This window comes from Marmota marmota, unplaced genomic scaffold (genome assembly GCF_001458135.2).
Source record: "Marmota marmota marmota unplaced genomic scaffold, marMar, whole genome shotgun sequence".
NCBI lineage: Eukaryota > Metazoa > Chordata > Mammalia > Rodentia > Sciuridae > Marmota > Marmota marmota.
The window spans coordinates 33,907,311-33,926,951 of NW_025999900.1; the positions used below are offsets into that span (position 1 = coordinate 33,907,311).

The 19,641-nt window shown below is 42.8% G+C and overlaps 2 protein-coding genes across 2 annotated transcripts; both read left to right on the top strand.

Moving 5' to 3' along the window:
• Positions 1 to 2,711: 2,711 nt before the first annotated feature.
• Positions 2,712 to 5,322, top strand: LOC107145311 (mast cell protease 4-like). The gene is made up of 5 exons (XM_015489201.2): positions 2,712 to 2,866; positions 3,429 to 3,579; positions 3,995 to 4,130; positions 4,343 to 4,597; positions 5,018 to 5,322. Exons 1-5 carry the CDS (start codon positions 2,791 to 2,793, stop codon positions 5,159 to 5,161), a joined length of 762 nt encoding a protein of 253 aa, XP_015344687.2. The 5' UTR covers positions 2,712 to 2,790; the 3' UTR covers positions 5,162 to 5,322.
• An 11,167-nt stretch (positions 5,323 to 16,489) lies between these two features.
• Positions 16,490 to 19,405, top strand: LOC107145319 (chymase-like). Its single transcript, XM_015489215.2, has 5 exons — positions 16,490 to 16,569; positions 17,232 to 17,382; positions 18,140 to 18,275; positions 18,495 to 18,749; positions 19,080 to 19,405. Exons 1-5 carry the CDS (start codon positions 16,491 to 16,493, stop codon positions 19,221 to 19,223), a joined length of 765 nt encoding a protein of 254 aa, XP_015344701.2. The 5' UTR covers position 16,490; the 3' UTR covers positions 19,224 to 19,405.
• The last annotated feature ends 236 nt before the right edge of the window (positions 19,406 to 19,641 follow it).

Consider the following 19,641-nt stretch of genomic DNA (forward strand, 5'->3'; position numbering starts at 1 on the left):
AGGGGGGATAGTAGAGGATAGGAAAGGCAGCAGAACACAACAGACACTAGTATGGCAATATGTAAATCAATGGATGTGTAACTGATGTGATTCTGCAATCTGTATATGGGGTAAAAATGGGAGCTCATAACCCACTTGAATCAAAGTGTGAAATATGATATATCAAGAACTATGTAATGTTTTGAACAGCCAACAATAAAAAATTAAAAAAAATAAAAATAAAAATAGAGGACAGAACATGAAAATAAAATTAGTTAGAAGGCATTTAGGTATTGCTAAGGTTTGGATAAGTATCCCCAAAGGTTTTTGTGTTAAAGGCTTGGTCACCAGCCCGAAAAAAAAAAAAAAAGACATCTGAAAATACCATGTGTTTGTGCACATACAATGTAAAAAGAAGTCTTTTAAGCTGCAGGAGAGAGTATAAATTAGTACCCTAACCCAGATTTTGAGAATGGTTTAGCATTTCCCATTAAAGTTAAAAGTATATAGAAGCTTTGACCCAATGATTGCATTCCTAGTTAACAGGTCAAAAAGACTTATGCAAACATACACTTGGACACATGTTCAAGAATGCTTCTCCTGATATTATCCACAGTAATAAAAACCTATAACAATAATAATAAAATAAATAATAATAAAAATCATTAAAAGGTACATGTAAATATAAGCCTTCCCCATGTGGATAATAAATTTCACAATTTAAAAACAATCCAAACCAGGAGGTAGAAGCAACTTAAATATCCATCAATAGATGAATGGATAAAGAAAATGTGCTATGTACACATACAATGGAATATTATTCAGCCTCTAAAAAAGGAATCTTGTAGCAAGGGGCAATGGCAGTGAAAAACAATGAAAATTATAAAATAATGTAAAAAAAATTGAAGAACACCTTAGAAGACGGAAAGAGCTACCATGCTCATGAATAGGTAGAATTAATATTGTTAAAATGGCCATATTACCAAATCTACAGAATCAATTCAATCATCATTGAAACATTCTTCACAGAACTAGCAAAAACAGTCCTAAGATTTATCTGGAAAAATAAAGACCCAGCTGGGCCTGGTGGCAACATCTGTAATCCCAGTGGCTCAAGAGGCTGAGGCAGGAGGATCTTGAGTTCAAAGCCAGCCTCCACAAAATCCAGGCACTAAGCAATTCATGGAGACCTTGTCTCTAAATAAAATACAAAATAGGGCTGGAGATATGGCTCAGTGGTTGAGTGCCCTAAGTTCAATCCCTGGTACCCCCCAAAAAAATGGAATCTTGTCATATGTTACAACATGGATGAAACCTGAGGACACTGTGCTAGTGAAATAAGCCAGTCTCTTCAACATAGTTAAGATGAGAAATTTCACCTTATATCTTTTTTTCTCTCTCTCTCTCTCTCTCACACACACACACACACACACAAAATGAAAGTGTAGGCAAGCATTTCCTAACCAAGCTCCAACCTAGCTTCGTCTTTCACTATTCCTACTCTTTATCTCTTAATTTAATCTTCAGTGATACTGAATGACTTGAAGTTCTTCAAATACACTCTTTGTATAGATTACTATTTCTGGCAAAAAAAAAAAAAAAAAAGAGACCTATCTTAATTTAATCAATGACAGAATCTAATCTATTCTTCAGACCTCAATTCAAATGAAGCTGTCACTACCTCAGGTAGTGTCACTTACCATCCCCCCCCACATTATTATATGTCTCTACACTGCAGCATGATGCTATTTGTACTGCAAACAATGGCTTGCAGATCGTGATCTCCTTTGTATTACCAGAGACAGACATTTAGTAAAATTTTCATCGAGCTAGTTTTTTGACTGATAAACTGCATGAGTGAGTGGCATTTTATCCAGAAACCAAGAGCCTGGAAGCAATGGAGAATTTTGATAGCCAAGTTGACATAAATGTTGTCGTTGAAAGATTTCCTGTGACAACAAAGGAAAAGCAATAGAAGGTTGAGGCTGAAAGAGATAATGCCAATTTGTGTCATGTGAATATCAGGAAATCCAGACCATATGTAAGAGGCCATAAAACAAAGAGGGGGTGGGGTTGAGTAACTAGAAGAATACACAAAAATAATGGTATACACAGATCCAAAACAAACAGGATGCAACTAACTAATTACCCTAGCCTTCAACTTCCTAAGCATAACTCAGAGACCAGTAAATCATTGTCATGGGGCTGTGGAAATCCAGGGCACAGGAAGAACTGCTCCACAGAACAGGGGGTGGGAATAGAGAAGAGGGCCCAGAACCAGTTGGATATTGTAACTGGATTGGGAGGTGTTCTATATTTCTGTATTTCTCTTGGCCACTTAGAGTTCTGATACAATTCTAAGAAGGTCTTCTATATTTTTCTTGGCCCCTTAGAGTTCTGGTGCAAATCAAAATAAGACAATTCAGTTCATAAACTTTTGGAATAGGTTAATGATCTGGGGATTAATAATGCTAATAATAATAATAATAATAATAATAATAAAAACTAACTAACAGTATTTTTGATACTTGATCCTTTACCTCCCCGCCCCATTCTGCCTCAGGAGAGCTGCTTTGGTTGGGGAAGGTGCATGTGTGATCCTGGGAACGAGGACTCCTGGGATCTGAACACAGCCTCGACTACAGCACAGCAGACAGGAGTCATGAGAACGTCTGATAAGGAAGGCAAGCAAGCCAGAGTGAAAAACAAAACTGGACAAGACAGGCTCTGTGGTTTCCAGCCCTCCTGTTTCGTCTACTTCTGGGACTATAAAAGCAGGGACCTATGAGTGGGTGACACAGGAATCTTACCATGGCCAGCACCACTGGGAAAATGCAGGCCCTGCTCCTCTTGATGGTGGTTCTCTTGGCTCCTGAAGCCGGAGCTGGTGAGTCTTGCCTGGACCTCCCTGTTCTCTGGGTCTTCCACTCCCACCCCAAATGAATTGGCCTGGATCAGGGAAGACCCTAAACTGAGGCTACAGGATCCCTTTGCAATCATTCCAAGGGAAACTCAACCTGGAAGGGTCAAACTCTTTCCTTCCAACACTGGCAGTTTCCCAGGGACGAGAAGTCTTGGGTAGAGAAAGAATTAGAAAACTGATTCCCATTCACCTGCTTTCCTCAAGATACCCACAAATCAAGGCCCTTCTCTGGCTTTGCCTTTGTATTGAGTAGGTTGGGATAAAGACATGAAGAAATGTCTAAATGAAATGACAACTCAGAAACAAGATGGGGCATTGTGTTCGGAAAAGGAAGATGGCATTTCACAGGGTGGAGTGGGGTGGGGAAAGGCAAAAAAAAAAAAAGTATGTGGAGGGGCTGAGCTTTATCCTTACAAGGACCAGAAGCAGATGCACTCGCTCAGCTTTTAGTCCATCTTCCTCACCCCGGGCTCTGCTGGAAGGCTCTATCATCCTGTGATTGGGCACCTGGGGCTCTCTGTTCCAGAGGAGATTATCGGTGGTATGGAGTCCAGGCCACACTCCCGGCCCTACATGGCCCATCTGGAAATCCTCACTGACAGAGGTTCTGTTGCCAGCTGTGGTGGGTTTCTCATAAGTCAACAGTTTGTGGTGACAGCTGCTCATTGTGAAGGAAGGTAAGAAGCTTTGGATTGTTCTCTCTTCATATGAGGAGGTGGGGGAACCAGAGTTCAGACAACTTTGAAGTAATCTGAAGAGAGGTTTCCCTGTCCTCTTCATCTCTAGCAAGTCAGCAATGTTTTTTGGGAGAACCTGGGCCATTTCATTGGTCATCCCCATCTCCAGAGGCCAGGACTTTGTACAGGGAAGCCCAGGTCAAGGCAAGCCAGCACGGCCCTTCTCATCCTGGTGCCAGAAAAGCTTGCACCTAGTGTATAAGGGTGTCTGCCAGAGCCCCACCCTTCCTGAAATGACCTGAGTCCCTCCAGTGGCTCTGCACTGGAAAAGAGAAGGGCCTGGTGACAGTTTGCTCAGAATGGGTACTTGCAGGGAACAATCACTTTGTACTGCCTCTGTCCTCCCTCTCAACAGAAAAATTACTGTCACTCTTGGTGCCCATAACATGACACAGAGAGAACCCACATGGCAGAGGCTGAAAGTTGCAGAACAAATTGTTCACCGGAACTATAACTCCTCTACTAATCTCAATGACATCATGTTACTGAAGGTGCCATTACCTTTCTTCCCCTTCTCAACAACTCCCCCTTCCTTAAGTCCTCTCATGCCTGTACCCTTCTCCTGTGCTCAGGGCCCATCCTTCCACTCCATGTCATCACAGTCACACTGGGGAGAACCTCTTGGCCCTGCCCCAGGGAGCCTCTGCCACACCACCCCTCTTCCGTGGGCCTGGCAATCCAGCTCCTCTTCCTTCCCTCACAGCTGCAAAGGAGAGCCAAGCTGACCCATGCTGTCGGGACAGTTCCTCTGCCCACCCGGTTTGCCTTTATTCAGCCTGGGAGAGTGTGCCGGGCAGCTGGCTGGGGGAGAACAGGAGTGATGAAGCCAGGGTCAGATGTTCTGAGAGAGGTGAAGCTGAAAATCATGAAGAGAAAGGCCTGCAAACACTTTCGGCTTTATGATCACAACTTGCAAATCTGTGTGGGCAACCCCAGGAAGAAGAGATCAGCATTCAAGGTGACCACACACCTGCACATCCACCCCACAGAGGGGAGGGAGTGGGGTTGAAAGGTGGCTTAGCACAGTGACTGGTGTCTGTGTTCATGGCTTCCTAGCCCTCTGGGAACTGGAATCCTCCTTTTGGGTCCCCTCTTCCCTTGTCTAAGTCCTGTCTTTAACCTTCCCATCCAGTCTGCCACACAGGGTTCCAGAAGAGGAAGGAAGAGGGTGGAGGGGACAAGATCCAGAGCAGTGGGCCCAGGCCAGAAAGAAAAAGCAGGCCTTAAACCCCTAACTGATGACCCCATGGGGAGCCAGGACTGCAGCCCCAACTTCGGGTACCTTGGAGCTAGCTGGGGTCTCAATGAACCAGGGGGTGAGGAGAGTAGTGGGGGGTGGGTGACAATCTGCTCATGGTCTGCTTCTTTTAACCCACAGGGAGACTCTGGGGGCCCTCTTCTGTGTGCTGGGGTGGCCCATGGTATTGTATCCTATGGACGTATAGATGCAAAGCCACCTGCTGTCTTCACTCGCATCTCCCCATATGTGCCCTGGATTAAAAGAGTCTTAAAGGGCAATTAGCTGAGAAGATGCCCAGCCTGAAGAAGAGTTCCCAAGCCAGAACTCTCCCTGGTAGCTGAGAATTTCTTGGGAGCCTGGTCCCAACCTGAACCCAGGGAGACTCTTGGAGACATTGGTGATTGTCCCCAATGAACCTCAATAAAGATGCAGCCTCCAGTGTGCATGCCTGACTCTACCTACTCTGGTCTCACGACCAAGTGCTGGTTTGCTTCCTCACTCACTTGCCTCTCTAGTTTGACTGAAGAAGTGCACTGGGCTCCTTTCTTGATGAGTTAATAATCCTGACTACCAATTTCCGTGCACATGAGGTGGTGTTGGGGGTTATTAAAGGTAATCTAAAATAGGTACATCTGCACAATAGGATTTCACAACCAGAGTCAGAAAGGCACTGATTTACCTTCTTTCTCTGCTGCCCTCTCTTCTTCCTCCTCCTCCTCCCCTCATGTCTCCTCCCACAAACCCCATGCCTCAGTCACTGCAATTCATCTGCCCACTGAAGCAAACTTCCCATAATCATGCCAGAGATGGCCCTAGGCCTGGCTGTTGATATCTTGTGTCCTTGACACAGCTTCACCATCTGCCTCAATGCTGTGTCTACAGCCAGAGGAATATCTGTTCCTCAACTCCTCCACAGGGATGGGTCTGTGACTAAAGAGGTCACAGCAGAAGGAGGGGATCAGCCCTTTCTACAGCTGTACACAGGGAAAGCCCATGTCAGCCCAGGAGAGGGGTCCCCAAGAACATCAGGGTAAGCCTGGCCCCAGAACTATATCAGCCACTCAATTCAACTTTCATCTCCCTTAGAGATGACAGTGTCTCCAGGTCTCCCAGAAGAGGAATACCTGAGTTAGGTCAAATTCTCAAAGATGTCCTCCTCTAAGTGAAGTCTTCTGAAACCCACAGCCATCAGTGTCTGAGCTGGGATCAGTACACTCACAGCCACATACCCTACATGGCATGGACTCCAGACAACTCTTTGGCAATTATAGGGGATGCACACAGGGGGCCACCACAGTCCCTAGATGCCTAAGAAAACAGATATGGCTTCTGATCACCAAACTGTGAGAAACTGCTGCCACCACTAGCCCCAGACCAGGGACTCAGCACCTCCACCGTCCCCACTGTCTGCCAGCCCACAGACCTGGGCTTCCAGTTTTGCCACTGATCAATACAGATGTAAAGTATAGAAAGATAATGCCCAGGACTGACTATCAACTCTCTTCTATGTGAAAAAAACAAGCACATGGGGCCGGGGAACATTTTCAAAAATAGATCTCAAAACTTAAAGACCCAGGTAGGCACAGTGACACACGCCTGTATTCTCAGTGGCTCAGGAAGCTGAGGCAGAAGGATTGTGAGTTCAAAGCCAGCCTCAGCAACTTAATGAAGCCCTAAGCAACTCAGCAAGACCCTGTCTCTAAATAAAATTTAAAGGGCTAGGGATGTTGCTCAGTGGTTGAGCACCTCTGGGTTCAATCCCTAGTACCAAAAAAAAAAAAAAATTAAAGACCCTATTTTGGACCATAATTAAAAGGATGATTTTTTTTAATTTTCCTAACTCTGGTTTACACTTGTATAATTAAATAACATTTTTTAGTATTACTCTGCATTAAAAAATGACAAAATCATAGAATTTATAGGGAAATGGATGGCATTAGAGCAGATTATGCTAAGTGAAGCTAGCCAATCCCTAAAAAACAAATGCCAAATGTCTTCTTTGATATAAGGAGAGTAACTAAGAACAGAGTAGGGTTGAAGAGCATGAGAAGAAGATTAACATTAAATAGGGATGAGAGATGGGAGGGAAAGGGAAAGAGAAGGGAAATTGCATGGAAATGGAAGGAGACCCTCAGAGTTATACAAAAGTAGATACAAGAGGAAGTGAGGGGAAAGGGAAAAATAATACAAGGGGGACAAATGAATGTCAGTAGAGGGGGCAGAGAGAGAAGAGGCGAGGGGAGGGGAGGGGAGGGGGGATAGTAGAGGATAGGAAAGGCAGCAGAACACAACAGACACTAGTATGGCAATATGTAAATCAATGGATGCGTAACTGATGTGATTCTGCAATCTGTATTTGGGGTAAAAATGGGAGCTCATAACCCACTTGAATCAAAGTGTGAAATATGATATATCAAGAATTATGTAATGTTTTGAACAGCCAACAATAAAAAATTTAAAAAAAAAATAACATTTTTTAAATGTGGAATACAAAGAGCAGAGACACTGTGTATATGTTTGCTTAAAAGACTCAAATACACACTAAGTTTCAGCTAGAGCCCTGTTGCCTCTTTATCCCCATATCCAAAGGACAGCAACATACCCAGGGAAGCACTTCTTCCCAGGAAGCTGAGCAACTGGATAGGGGGAGACAGTGGTGAGCCTACACTGCCCACCTGGCCAATAAGAAGTAGCAGGACAGGTAGAGACCATATGAGAATTCGGCTGAGCCTACAGGATGAATTGGAATCCAGGGGCTTCCAGAAAGGCCACCACCACAGACAAAAAGAACATCACATGGTCCTCTCATGTGAAAAGATCAGTTGGTGGCCCAGCCACTCAAAAAAAGAAAAAAGAAAAAGAAAAGATAAGAACATCATTATCGCTAAGGCATTAATTTTGAGATGTGGTGAGTGGGACCCAAGTAGTGGGCCGCCTGACAGACACAGAGTGATAAGAGAGTCACTTCATCACAAGGTCAGCAGGAGAAATGGTCCAGATAAGAGTTTTGCATAGGCCGGAAGGAGCAGCAGGGCCAGGCAGCCCAGCTTGGTGAAGGCCCTCATGCGCTATGGCCAGCAGGCCCCCTCCCCACCACCAAGACACCAAGGGGAAGCCCAGCTCAGTCAAAAGCTCAGTGCAGGAGGAGCTCGAGAGCCAAGGGGCAAGGTTGTCAGCCATACCTGCTGCAAAAGTAGAAATTAAATCAAAACGAAAAGCAAGAAAGGATAAATCTTCAGACAAAAACATTCAAATAAAAGGGAAAAGGAAAGCAAAACAGGCCAAAGCAGCCAACTAAGACATTGAAGATTTACCTCCAGAAAACAAAAGATGAGGAAAATCCAACCTCTGGTAAAGAAGGAGAGAAAGAAGCCAAGTCTGATTACTTATATGCCACATCTTATCACTAGTCTCTGTCTCCCTTCTTATACAACCCAGAGAAATATTTTTATCAACGATTTTACAAATGCAAGTTTTTGGTAGCTCAAAAAAAATATTTAAGAAGGAAAGAATACCACCATGTGTCATTTTATAAAGTGTACATGATTTTATTACGGTTGCTTATTTTGGGTACAATAAGAAAATACCAGGATGTTGGGTTGTGGGAGTGTCAGCTTAACACTCCCTGGGGGTAAAGGAGTACTTTTTTTTCATTATATAATGCAAAGCTAATAAATGGCAATTAGGAGTCACATTCATGCATTTAATGTTTTCAACAGCTGTAATAATTTCTATTCCCGAATTATAGAATTGTTTCCTAAAGAAAGTATCATTAGCTGGGCATGTTGGTGCACACTTGTGATCCCAGCTTCTCGGGAGACTGAGGCAAGGATTGCAAGTTCAAGGTCAGCTTCAGGAACTGCATGAGACCTTGTCTCAAAATAAGAAAGAGATGGGGTTGTAGCTCAGGGGCAGAGCAACCCTAAGTTCAATCTCCAGTAACACCCCCCCACCACCACCCAGAAATAAAGAAAGAATTGTTTGTTTCCTAAAGAAAACCACTCCCAGGTTGTGGCTGTCCCTGTCAGACCTGAGTGCACTTCATAATGATCATGGTGGTTCAACTTTTCTGATACCTTTGTTAATGTGCTTTGAAAGATTAAAAATTTGAATATATGGCATATAGGATATTAAACCGTGAATCAGTGGAACTTGCCTAACAGTTATCAACATTTGAAGATATTTGATTTCCCATTAAGAAAGATTTACCTCCAAATGTTAATTTGGAAAGTCAATGGAATTATAGCTTTAAAAAGAAAATACATGACTTTTTAGATTTTCAGTGCATGCATTTAAGAATTGTGTGCAAAGTGAAATGTCTCAACACAACTAATAATATCTTCATTATGGAGGAAGCAGGCAGGAGAGAAGAGAGCTTTGTCCAAACTTATAGGAAGTAGACCTCTGGAGAGCCCAGGGCAGCACACAGAGACATGCAAAAGAGCCAGTTCCTCTTGGGGTCTTCATGGTTGTTGGGGCCCCAGTTAAAAGTCCAGTAGGAAAATATCAGCTCTCTACTTCACCACAATGTTAGAGCCTCCCTGGGAATCTGGGAATGGTGTCTACCCTGCACCTCAGTTTGCTGGCAACTTTCACCCTTATGTAAGGTACTGAGGGAGTTGTTAGGGCTTATTGTGTTGCCCCCCCACAAAAAAAAAATATGTTGAATCCCTAATTCCCAGTGCCTCAGACTGTGACGTTACTAAGAAATAGAGTTGTAGCAGGTATAATTAGTTAAGATAAGGTCATACTGAAATAAGAGGGACCCTGAACCCAATATGGCTGGCATGTTCTTAGAAGAAGAGGAGAAAACACACTGCAAGAGGCCCTGTGAAGACAAAGGCAGAGTTCTGCCAGCCAAAGAACACCAAGGAGCCCCAGCTGCCAACAAAAGCCAGAAGAGAGGCTGGAACAGTCCTGACTCACAGCCCACAGAAGGAACCAACCCTGCTGACACCCTAAACTGTGAAAAAAACGAGTTCTTGTTGTTTAAGCCACCTGGTTGGTTGGTGGAACTTTGCTAACGTGGCCTTAGGAAACTAATACAATAATCAAGGCAGAGTGTGAAGAATGTAATATTTTCTTTTAAAATCACCATCCGTTCTCATAAATGCTTCTTACTGAGCATGCTTTAGATTCACAAACACTTGGCCATTCAAACATATTGAAGAAAGAATCTGTGAGAAGTGGACCAGAGATCTTTATAACCACGTTTACTGAGTGTAACTCTATGCTGCTTCAGAGAACTCTTTGTTCTTTTGTTTGTTTATTCTCAATTCATATCCAAATTTATTTTTTAAAATAAATACCTACATTTTTCCTCCAGATGAGCATATGGAATACATATTCAAAAGGAAAAAGGGCTGAGGATACAGCTCAGTGGGAGAGCACTTGTCTAGCCTGTGTGAGGCCCTATGTTAAAAAAAAAAAAAAATCATCGTGTATCCTTTTAGTGTTTCTGTTTAAGAAAAAAAAAGATAACTCTTTTAATGAAATAAGTACTTGATTGCATCTCATGATTGATAACTTCATGTTATACTTTTTTCTTTTTATTAGTTCTTTTTAGCTATACATAACATTAGGATTCATTTTGACATAATTATAAAGCATGGAATACAATTTGCTCTAATTCAGTCCCTAGTACATTTCCTTCCCTCCCCTCCTCCCTTACCCTGTTTCCTCCCCTCTACTGATCTTTACACTGTTTACTTTTAGGTTTGTTTGGGGTTTGTTGTTGTTGTTGTTGTTTTAGTTAATGTCTTGTGAATATAAATGATGGTAAGATTCACTTTGGTATATTCATATACATATATAGGAAACTTAGGTCAGATTCATTTCACTGTTCTTCCCATGTCCCATCCCTCCTCCCTCCCCATAAATCTCCTTCTTCAAATACACCAATCTTTCTCCTATTCTGATGAAATCTCCCTTTTTCCTTTCTCTCTCTCTCTCTCTCTCTCTCTCTCTCTCTCTCTCTCTCCTTCCCTCCCCCACTGATTGAGGACTAGCGTCCACATACCAGAGAAAACATTCGACCCTTGAATGTTTTTGACTTTTTGATTCTAGTTTATTTCACTTAGCCTGATAGTCTCCAGTTTCATTCATTTACCAAGAAATACCATTCTTCTTTCTGGCTGAGTAATACTCCATTGTGGGATGGGGGGAGCCTTCAAGAGGCCCCTCTTATGTTCTGAGGGCAAAGAACTCGCAAATGGATTAATGCCCTCATAAAAGAAGCCTGAAGGGATTTGTTCATCCCTTCTGCCATTAGAGGATATAGCTAGCAGGCTCCATCTAGGAGGACCCAGTTCTCACAAGACACTGGATTTACAGGCACATCCATCTTGGATTTCACAGACTTAGAATTGTAAGAAATAAATTTCTGTTATTCATATAATATCCAGTCTAAGATATTTTGTTATAGCACCAGAATGGAATAAAACAACTCAGAAATAAAAAGAAGAAATGTGGACACAAGAAAAATGTGAATGAACTCTAAAGTGTTAGGCTGAGTGAAGGAAGCCAGCCTCAAAACATTATACACTGTATGATTCAATTTATATGGTATTCTCTGAACAACAGATCAAGGGTTTGCCAGTCATTGGGGTGGGGAAGTGTAACTAAAAGCACAGCGTGAGGAAGTCTGAGGAAGTGATGAAACTGTTGTGCATCCTGACAGTGGCAGTGAGTTCATGAGGATTCATAGAACTGTACACCAAAAAGCAGGTGGCAAGGCTATATGATAACTTAAAATTTAAAAACTTTCTCACAATATTCCATTGTCATTTTACAGGTAAAGAAACTGGGCTCAAAAGAAGCACAAAGTCAGACAAAACATTGAAGAGCCTGGTTTCAAACATTGTCTTATCTCAGGGGGAAGAGCACGGAAAAGAAGGAGACTGAAGAGGAAGGAGAAGGGACAGGAAAGGGAAGGAAATGCAGAATGAATTTAAGAAAATTGCACTATGTGCATGTAAAATACACTACCGTGAATTCTACCTTTATGTGTGTCTATTATGTGCCAATTAGAATATATAAATGAATAGAAGGTGAACCAGTAGAGTAGAAAAAGGGGAAAGGGGGAAGGAGAAGAGGAGGGAAAGGTAGGGCAATGGAGACTAAAATGGAATAAATGAAGTTTCATGCATGGACAGTTACATCAAAATGAACCCAACTTTAATGTACAACTATAATTCAAAGCAAAAAAAAAATTTAAAAAAAACCTGTCTCATCTCATTGTAAAGTTACAAAGTTTTCTGCTACAGTTTTGTTTTGTTTTGTTTTTTCATCCTTTTAATGTTAAAAATAAACAGCCCAGACATCAAAGACAGGTGTTCACAAAAAGGAAAATACCGAGGACTGAAGTGATTAGGGAAGGTCTGCAGTAAGATCCCAAGGGACAGCTGGGCCAGTCTAAGTCAAATCCTACTCGCTGTCCTCAGGGAATGATCCTCTGGCCATCATGCTCAGCCTGGCCACATTTCCAGGGAAGGGAACTCACCCAAGCAGCTTTGCCATCATGAAGTGCTCATTGATAGCTCTGCCTTACACAGACCCACAATGTTACCTTGTCATTCTGCTTTCCAGTGCCCTCTCCACCCCCACATACAAGAATATGCCATCTCTTATAGAGTAGCAACTCTATGAAATGTGAGGTCTCCTCTGGGCCCTCTCCTCCCAAGCCATCTCTAATCCCCTCCTCCCTTCGCCTTCAGTTTCTGGGGCATGTACTCTCCTGGTTCTCCTTTGGACATGCTTTTCTACCCCTGTAAAATATGGGACTTAGGGCTTCAGGATTTTCTTAAGCAAAATTAAAGACTCATCATAGTTTATGAGACTAAAGCAGATAAATGATTAACCTGAGTTGAAGTCGTCTCTATGTGAGAGGTGAACTGCCTATGTTCTAGTTCTTGATCTAGGTGTGGATTATGTGGGTGTTTGATTTACAATTATTCATTAAACTAAACATATCTTTTATAATTTTAAGTATGTATATTATAACCTCAGTTTTTAATATTAATATTATAGCCTCAGTTTTTAACCACAACCAGAGAGAAGCTCTAAAAACTGCCTGAGCAGTTCTCTCCCTCCAGCCCACCCCAAGTCTGACTCAATCATACAGGAGATCTGTTCACACCATGAGCGCTAAGAATACCCTCTGGTAGAGTCCCAGGCTACTTGCATCCCCAAGAATCCCAATAAAGACACAGATCACAAGCCTATTTGTATGATTTCCTTTCCTGCTGCTCACTGACCCATATCCTGGACAGCCATTACTCCTTCCTCTCCTTAATCATGAATTAAGGCAAGGTGTTTGTTTTTCTACCTTTGGTAATATTCAAGATCATTAAGAGAATATTCAAAACTGGGGAAAAGAAATTCAGGTTTTAGAAGGAAAATAGAGACATACATGTTATTTATACCCTCTTCCTGATCACCCTGTCAGCATCTCTCCATTCTTCACATGCATCTCCACTGTTCAATCATCTCCAGTTCTCAACTCAATCTCTTTGAACAATGTGGCTTTGGCCCCTGACATTAAACATCTTTGAACTGTCCACAGTGCTGATTTTCCACCTCTGTTCTTCTTTCAGCTGATAGGAAGAAGAACCAATGAAAAAATTCCCTGAATGACCCATGGAGGATTGATTCTACCATGTGACTTTGTTACATGATTTTGATACTACCTCATTATTCTCTCATAACTTGCCCCTTCATACTCTCTACCCCATCTGCCTTACCAAAAACGTATATCCTGGGCAGCATCTGCCATTGAAGAAAAAAATGTAACAAAGAACCTAAGGTGGGGAAGAAAGACTAGACCAAAGAGATATCCTTATGAAGTCCCAACATAATATACAACATCAGAAATCCATAGAACCATCTAAGAGACAATCATTTCCAATCCCAGAACTATATCAAGGAAGTGTGGCTCAGAGGAAGCAAGAGTGGAGATGATGAGAAGAAGACTGAGTCTGCAAGCTTTGGCTCCACGGATGGCAATCACCACAGATTAAGCAAGCATCCTGTGGATCACAGGAAAGGGAAGAGCATTCACTGTCATTAGCCTCCCTCATAGTGCACACAGAGAGAAAATAAGATCATCATGGCTACAGAGTCAATTCTAAGATGTAAAGTAAGATGGCCCAAAGAGTGAACCACTGAATGGTTCTGAGAGTGACAGAGTGGTAACAGCATAGAATCTATAGGAGAAGCCATCCAGTTAAAGGGTTTTTCAAAACTCATGAGAAAAGGCACCCTAGGATTTTACTCCTCACTACTCACCTATTACAGGAATGATGATTGGAAAGAGAAATATCAGAAATAACCTCAAAATGGGACATGTTTTGAGTTCTTGCTGAAAATCATGAGGAAAAAATAAAGACACACACAGCCCTAAGATATCTTACTCCCATCCAAAAATATGTAGTCATCTCCTAGGACTTCTCCATTTATCAATATCCTGGACTCCCTGTCCAGTCAAAAGAGTTGTGCAGAGTGTAGTAATTCAAATGCAAAATATTGCATTAGGGGTTAAGACAAGCACATAGTAGAATAAATAAATTGAAAAGGACCTTGACAGCTTACTTCATAGATGTTGAATGTTAGCTAACAGAAATTAAATGTACACTTTAAATTTAGAAAAATTTGGTCATTTAGAAACATCAGCTATAGAAGTGGATAGAGATTACAGCAAGGGCAAACAAAGAGCAGGCTCCAGCCTGCTTCAGGAATATGTGGCCAGTACAATAAAGAATGCACTGTGCCTGCTGCATTGTGCTGCTGTCTCAATCTGATGCAAGAGGGCATGAGCCATCCTATCTGTGGTCCCTTATCCATGCTATTTCCTTACTATAGGCTTCAATGCTAATGGAGATTTAGAGGTATTATATCCCTATTTGGCAACTTGTGGATTAAAATGACATTTTTATACATGCTCATTCAAGGAAGACTTAGCCTTACTCAAATAATAATGTTGAAGAAACAGTCTGGAAGCTTCAAGTTAAATGAATAGAAACAAAGTGCTATGCAAAGCACAGCATGCTATACCTGGAGCTCTAATGCTAATCTGTAATGTGTTTAGGGGAACTTAGAGGAAATATAAGACTTATTCTTTGCCCAAGCAAATGTATCAGCCCTATGAGGACATACCCATCACTTACTCCTCATATGGCTGTAATGCAGCACACAGGATAACACAATTAAAGGAATAAAACCAACATTTATGAAAGACCAATGATGTGGCATTTTATGTTTAACACCATATTTAATTCTCCATAAAAGCCCTGTGCTGTGTCATTCTTTATAAATTAGAGATATAGTAACAAGTCTGAGAACTTCAGGAACTTTCTGAAGTTCAGAAAGATAGCTAAGTGACAGAACTAGAATTTGAACTTGTTCCATCTAACTGCTGTGTGCTTTAAATGTCAAAGTGCATAAGAGCACTGAGAAGCAATGTTTCAAGTACTCAGAAGAGGGATGGTCCCTCTGCATTGTAGTGGCTAAGGAATCACTGCCATCATTTAAATGGCTTCTGCATCAAGCCATCTTTTTTTCTCACAAATTGTGCACTCTAAACAAGACTCTTCAACCTCTACTTGAATATCTTTAGCAACGGAGAAATTACTTACCTCCCCTGACTGTATACTCATCTTGTAACAACTGATTGTTAGTAAATTTTTCATTATACATTGAAATAGAAGATGCTGTAGAATTAAGCCCAGAGGCTACCTAGTCATAAACAATGCCCCAACTTATACCAACAAAAGTACCACTGCCATTTGATTGGTCCATATATTGTAAGCAACACCAGACACCCGAACCATCATCAATTGTATGCAAAGACATATCTTTCCTTCCCTTATCTACTCTCCTTGGATCTCTCTCTTCCTCTGTCAGTTAACATTGATTCAGAGGAAGAAAGAGACGCAGATCAATGATTTCCAAATTACAGGTAATCATCCTGTAAGTAGTGTACTCTTCAAGTTCTGACATATAGTACAATGAAATTGAATGGAACGTCATGGAAACTAACAAAGAGCATTGCATATAATTAGGATAAATACTGCCTCCTGAAACTTTTGCTTGAAATTGCTCTCTCTCTCTCTCTCTCTCTCTCTCTCTCTGTGTGTGTGTGTGTGTGTGTGTGTGTGTGTGTGTGTGTGTTTACGCTCAGGCATTTGTACATACAGGTGTATGTGCACTGGGTCTTTTTTCAAATGCATTCCCCACTGTAGGCCATAGCCATAACTGTGTGCATGCTTCTGTACGCTCAGTAAACTCTCCCCAACCCATGTTTCTGTTGGGTCTTTAACAAACTGCCTTAACTGGGAAAGACAAGGTCCCTGCATATTCTGTCCCCACACCATACCCCAGATAAGTTGCATGGTTGGGAGTTGAGCACTCATCTGGGGAGCCAGGAGATGGAAGTTTAACTTCACCTCTAGAAAAGCAGATTGTGATTCTGGGGAAACTTCTAATCAGAGAGATGGTCAACTTAGAGTGAGAGAAGAAAACATGACCACACAGTTCCTGTGGTTACCAGCTCTGCTCCTCCCATGCCTGCTGGGAGCAATAAATCCCAAGACCAAAGATAAAATCAGCACCTGCCATGGGCAGCCTCTGTAAGAAGATGCATCTTCTTTCTCTCTTTCTGCTGCTCTTTCTCCTATGCTCCAGTGCTGAAGCCGGTGAGTATTATATTCCTTCCCTCTGTAATTTCCAGGATCAGCTCCTAGAACAAAGACATTTAGTCTGAATATAGTTGACTATTGGGAGATAAACATTGAACAGGTTCTCAAGCTCTCTCTTCAGACTCCCAGAGTGATATCTCCATTTGGGATATTCCTATCCATTCTCTGCAACTTGCAGCAGTTCCCAGTAACAAGGAATCCTGTACTGATTAGGGAGAAAAGCCCAGAACAAGTGGGGGATCCCCATGAAAATATGTTCTCTTCATCTTCTGAGTTTCAGCGATACAAATTACTTGTGATTTGGTTGTTTTGTGAACTGCTCATAGGCTGTGAGAAGACCAGGATGAGAATCTGGAGACCATGTTCTCCACAGAGACTGAGGAAGGGTGGGCTGGGTCAGGGTGGAAGTGGGAGAAATTTGAGGTAAAAAAATGTCTAAATGGCATCTAAGGCAAGGTTGGCTAATGTGTCTGAAGGAGTAAGAATTTTTGGAGAATTTATGGGCAGAAAGAGTAGGTACAAGAGAGCTGAGAGGTTGATAGGCAAAACTCAGGGCTAGGATGACATTCAAGGTAAGTCTCTTTCAATCTTAACCCACTGTGCACTTTCTGGAGAGAGCATCAATGTTTATGTTTAAACCCTGTGGTTCTCTGTTCCAGGGGAGATCATCGGGGGCACAGAATGTAAGCCACACTCCCGCCCCTACATGGCCTATCTGGAAATTGTCACTCCTCGAGGTCACCTGATATCTTGTGGTGGCTTCCTGATAAGACAGAATTTTGTGCTGACAGCTGCTCACTGTGCAGGAAGGTGAGACAAAAAAAAAAAAAAAGTCCTGTTTGTCTCCAAATGAGAAATAAACAACCAGGCTGGAGACCTGGGATATACTCTGGTGGGTTCTGAAGAGGGAATCCTAGGCCTGGGAGCTTTCAAGAGAGAGAAGACACATGCTTAAAGAAATCAGTCTTATTAAATAGATTCCCTGAGCCTCAGTCACTGTGTGCTCAGTTCCCCTACAAGGAAAAGGAGACCCCATCCCAGATCCTCCCCCTGAATTATTGCTCCTTACCCCCTCCCAAATACATAAGATACATAATTCTTCTCAGGGCCCACCCAGTTTTCTGGGCTACTTCCTCCATGTCCTTTCAAGAACATTGGCCATTAGTTCCCAGGGTCCAAAACCCATCCTTTTAATGGGAGGCAGAGAACAGGGTACACACTTCCCACTTTTCTCACTGTCTCTAGCTCTGAGGTGCTGGCCCCAGATAGGGCTTTCTGAATTAGGAAGTACTAACCCTCTCCTCTGGGATCTCAGTGGTCTGCTCATTCCCCAGAAATTCCCAAGGATCCTGTCCTGGACAATGCACCTGTTCCAGAGAAAGTTCTTCCCTGATTAAAACCTCAACCCTACAAAAAGCCACAAGTGGTCCAGAAAGTGGGGATAGATAGAGTCCAGGACCCCAGTTGGGGGACGGGGGTCCAGCCCCTTTTGTCAGAATAGGCACAACCCAGGAGAAACACCAAGATGTCACTCTTTCTGTTTGTCCTTCCTTCTTCTTCACAACAGATCTATAACAGTTATGCTAGGTGTCCATAACAAAAAAGAGAAAGAAGACACATGGCAGAGGCTTGAGGTCTTAAAGCAATTCCCTCATCCAAAATATGATGACGTTTTGCTTCTCCATGACATCATGTTACTAAAGGTGACAACATTTTTCTTCCCGTTTTCTACTTCCTTAGACTTCTCCTTCAGATCCCCACTGCCCTGAAATTTCCCTGGCCTTCCTCTGGATGGTACCACCTTTCCACTCCCTGTCTGGGCTTGAATTCTAACATAAGGCAATTGACCTCTCTATCCCTGGTTGCTTCCAACTGCCTCCCAATCCATTTCCTGCACTGACAAATCCTCATTCCCTTCATAGTTGGAGGAGAAAGCCAATCTGACCCTAGCCGTGGGGACACTACCCCTCCCATCCCAATTCAACTTCATTCCACCTTGGAGAATGTGCCGGGCAACTGGCTGGGGAAGAACAAATGTGGAGGAACCTGCGTCTGACAGTCTGCAGGAGGTGAAACTGAGACTCTTGGATCCCCAGGCCTGCAAACACTTCAGAAGCTTTAAACACAACCTCCAGCTGTGTGCGGGCAATCCCAGGAAGACAAATTCTGTATACAAGGTGATCCTCCAACTAGGTTCCCCCTACATTGTCAGTCAATGACCGAGTTTGGAATAGCAGGAGTGAGAAAACTGAAAGTGTCCCTCCTCCTGTGGCCCAGGAAAATCTCTGACAACCCATTCCAGTCTACACACACAGAGTAATAATGGGGGGGTGGGGCACTCCAAGAAAGGAAGACCTAGATACCCCATGAGTAGCCCTGGTATGAATCTTGATCTGTGCTCCAAGCTGGGGCCCATGGACAGGAGTGAAGAACTTCCTGACTAACCACCTATTCTCTCTTTCTCTCCCTCCTGCTCTCCCTCTCTCCTCCTCCCTCCCCCTCCACAGGGAGACTCTGGGGGCCCCCTTCTGTGTGCTGGGATAGCCCAGGGCATTGCATCCTATGTAAATCTGAACGCAAAGCCGCCTGCTGTCTTCACCCGAATCTCCCATTACCGACCCTGGATCAACAAGATCTTGAAGGAGAATTAACATTGGAACCTGGGTCAGCCTGAGGAAATCTGTAACTACAGATGAGCAGGTTCTCTGTGTCACTCGCTCTGGCCCACCCCATCCCAGGTTCCAGCTGAAGTCCTGTCACATCCCTGAACTTTCAAAAACTTCCTAAAGTCACAAAACTCTCAATAAAGATCCAGAATCCAGATTTAAGCATCCATTTCCTCTCTTTGCTGCTCTTTTCTCCCTGTACATAGCAACCTGACTCCCGGGATTGGGCAGGGGTGTGTGTGTGTGTGTGTGTGGTGTGTGTGTGTGTGTGTGTGTGTGTGACAAACACAGAGACCTAGAGACAGACACAGAAAGGAAATAATGAAAAAAATAAATAAGAGAAAGTTTCCCTGGAGAGGCAGGATCCATATTTTCAGGGTAAGCAAGAAATTATTCAGAATCT

What these genes read in the sequence shown, in the direction of transcription:
- LOC107145319 (XM_015489215.2), top strand. Translation starts at nt 16,491, where the DNA reads ATGGGCAGCCTCTGTAAGAAGATGCATCTTCTTTCTCTCTTTCTGCTG. An exon ending in ATGCTCCAGTGCTGAAGCCG is followed by an intron (nt 16,570 to 17,231) that starts GTGAGTATTATA and finishes TCTCTGTTCCAG; the next exon opens with GGGAGATCATCGGGGGCACA. An exon ending in ATGACATCATGTTACTAAAG is followed by an intron (nt 18,276 to 18,494) that starts GTGACAACATTT and finishes TTCCCTTCATAG; the next exon opens with TTGGAGGAGAAAGCCAATCT.
- LOC107145311 (XM_015489201.2), top strand. Translation starts at nt 2,791, where the DNA reads ATGGCCAGCACCACTGGGAAAATGCAGGCCCTGCTCCTCTTGATGGTG. An exon ending in GCTGCTCATTGTGAAGGAAG is followed by an intron (nt 3,580 to 3,994) that starts GTAAGAAGCTTT and finishes CCCTCTCAACAG; the next exon opens with AAAAATTACTGTCACTCTTG. An exon ending in ATGACATCATGTTACTGAAG is followed by an intron (nt 4,131 to 4,342) that starts GTGCCATTACCT and finishes CTTCCCTCACAG; the next exon opens with CTGCAAAGGAGAGCCAAGCT.